The following is a 2,913-nucleotide window of genomic DNA, read 5'->3' as shown; positions in this document are numbered from 1 at the left end:
TGAGACTTTAGAATTTATCTAGGAACAAGAGAATGGGTTGTTGGGTGTAGAGGTACCATTAATAAGGACTATGAAGCTTTATTTCCACCAAGTGTTTGATAAAATGCTTAAGTGACCAAAACATGAGCAACATAGCTAATATGGAATCCATTTGACTTGTATTGCTATAGATTAAAGTCAAAAGGGTTGACAAACGTTGCATTATGCTCAAGGGCAGGAAGTTAAGGTATATAAGGCTAACTGTTTACGTTTGGGAATGTCTATGATTCTTCCTACGTCCCATTCATTATGACCATTACTAGTTCCCTCAGAAAGTAACTATGCCTTAGTTCCTTGAATAGTAGTAGAACTTCTATTCTCTAGATGGCATAGTTTCATAATCATTTGATATTCTATGAGTTTTTGTTATGACAAATCAACTTATTATGAGTACCCATCTCAGTATAATCCTATTCACTATTCCAGTATCATGTAACCCAGTATGGCTCATTATTTCAGTATCATGTACTGCAGTATGATCATCAGTTCCTAATTTTTATATTCTTGAAAGTTGAACACATGTATTTGGGCCTGAGGCTGCAGTTTATGTTTTATGTATCTTTATGCCTGAGGCCGCAGTTATGTATACGTATACTTGGGCCCGAGGCCGCAGTAGTGCGCGCGCACACACACACACACACACAACACACACATATATATATATATATATATATATATATATATATATATATATATTGGGCCTGAGGCCGCAGTTATGTATACGTATACTTGGGCCCGAGGCCGCAGTAGTGCGCGCGCACACACACACACACACACACACACACACACACACACATACATACACACACACACACACACACACATATATATATATATATATATATATATATATATATATATATATATATATATATATATATATGGGCCTGAGGCCGCAGTTTAATATTCAGTTAAACAGGTTGTTCATCATTCAGAAGAGGGAGTATTCATATCCTTACTTCGTTTTCCAGTTATCAGTTTATCAACGAACAGTTCAGTTTCAGTTTCAGTATTTACAGTTCTTTTCTTCAACTATTTTACATACCAGTGCAATTCAAATGTATTGATGTCCCTTTTGCCCGGGGCCTACATCTCGCGATGCAGGTAATGATTTTCAGGTTGACGATTCTGCTTTCTAGGACATCTCGTATCAGCTATTGGTGAGCTCCAGTCTTTCGGGGCCTTATCTCTCTTTTGTTTTAGTCATTATAGTATTTCAGATAATAAGGTATACCGGGGACCTTGTCTCGGTAAACAGTTAGCATTTCCAGTGTTCTTTAGAGGCTTCGTAGACTATAACCCAGTCAGTCAGATATTAGTAGGATTTCATGTGTTAGCATTGTCGGCTACTTGTTTATACTTGCAGACCTTTTAGTATTTTTCGCATCTATGATATTTCAGTCAGACTCTTTAGTAGATTATCATGTTTTATATTTACCTCTAGCTCATAGTTATACCACACGTTGATCTAGCCATACAGTTGATTTGCTCGGTCACATGCAGTCATGCACCGAGTGTCCACACATGTAAATAGTTGACCACCAAGACATCAAGGATTGTTCCATTTCTTTCATACTCTAGATCGTGTAGTTAGATCTATGCTTTCAGGAATCTTTCTAACCTGTGTAAATTGTGTATTTCAGAAGAATTCCTGAAAAAGGAAAGTACACCAGGAGGGCCTCAGATACTAGCTAGGAGGCCACAACTAACGCTACTCAGGAGGAGGACACTCCAGCCTAAAGGGTTGCACCGAGCTGAGTGCCCAGTGCTTCAGACATGGATGTCAGGGGAGCTATCCAGTTGCTCACCCAAATTGTTGCTACTCAGGCTCAAATCCAGGGAACAAGTGATGTTCATGGGATGGGTAGTTCCAGGTCTAGGGAATTCCTCAACATGAAACCTCCCGTCTTCATAGGGTCCAAAAAGGATGAGGATCCGCGAAACTTCATTGATAAGGTTCAGAAGATATTTCGAGTGATGCATGCTATGGACACTGAGGCAGCAGAGCTTGCTGCGTACCAGCTGAAGGATGTTGCCAACACTTGGTATGAAACATGGGAAGAGTCCCGAGGGGAGGATGCAAATCCTGCGACTTGGAAGGAGTTTGCAGATGCGTTCCTTGAGCACTTTCTACCCATTGAGGTCTTGGAAGCTAAGGCTTTGGAGTTTGAGAGACTCAGACAGAATGATATGAGTGTGAATGAGTACTACCTCAAATTCGTCTCTCTAGCCAAGTATGCTCTGGAAATGGTACGTGATATGAGGGCCAGAGTTAGGCGGTTTGTGTTGGGGCTTTCAGATGATTTGTTTGTTGATGCTAATATAGCTACCTAGAATAATGACATGACCATCACTAAGATGGTTGCCTTTGCTCAAGGGAACGAAGATAGGTTGAAGGAAGAAGAGCGGCTACGGAGAGAGAAGGAGAGGGAATTCAGTAAGAGAGCTAAGTCTGCAGGAAATTTCAACCATGAGGGATCTCAAATAGGAGGCAATCACCAGTTTTTCGAGAAATCAAAATCAGGATCTGCTCCATCTTCAGCTAGTGCACCGGTTCAGAGGTCAAAGTTTAACAAGAAAAACCAGAATTTTAGAACAGCAGACTCACAGTCACAGGCTAGTGTGGGCTACAAAGTCCCTAGTTACCCTCAAGAGGCACCCAGGGTTGTGTCATTTGGGCACAAATGGTTGCTTTGGATGCGGTCAGCAGGGCCACTTCTTAAGGGATTGTCCATCGGCAAAGCAGAATAATGGAGGCAATGCAGCCCAGTCCACTAATTCAAGCCCATCATAACTCTCAAGCTCAGTAAGGGCGCGGCACAACAAAGTCTAATAATGCAGGCGGTGGACGAAACCGCTTGTATGCACTGGCAG

The 2,913-nt window shown here is 41.5% G+C and overlaps 1 protein-coding gene across 1 annotated transcript; it reads left to right on the top strand.

Annotated features, from left to right (window-relative positions):
• The first annotated feature begins 1,815 nt into the window (after positions 1 to 1,815).
• LOC138868771 (uncharacterized) lies at positions 1,816 to 2,373 on the top strand. Its single transcript, XM_070146345.1, has one exon. It carries the CDS (start codon positions 1,816 to 1,818, stop codon positions 2,371 to 2,373), a length of 558 nt encoding a protein of 185 aa, XP_070002446.1.
• The last annotated feature ends 540 nt before the right edge of the window (positions 2,374 to 2,913 follow it).

This window comes from Nicotiana sylvestris, chromosome 1 (genome assembly GCF_000393655.2).
Source record: "Nicotiana sylvestris chromosome 1, ASM39365v2, whole genome shotgun sequence".
NCBI lineage: Eukaryota > Viridiplantae > Streptophyta > Magnoliopsida > Solanales > Solanaceae > Nicotiana > Nicotiana sylvestris.
Note: the sequence above shows the minus strand (reverse complement) of the source record. Positions and strands in the feature narration are given on the sequence as shown.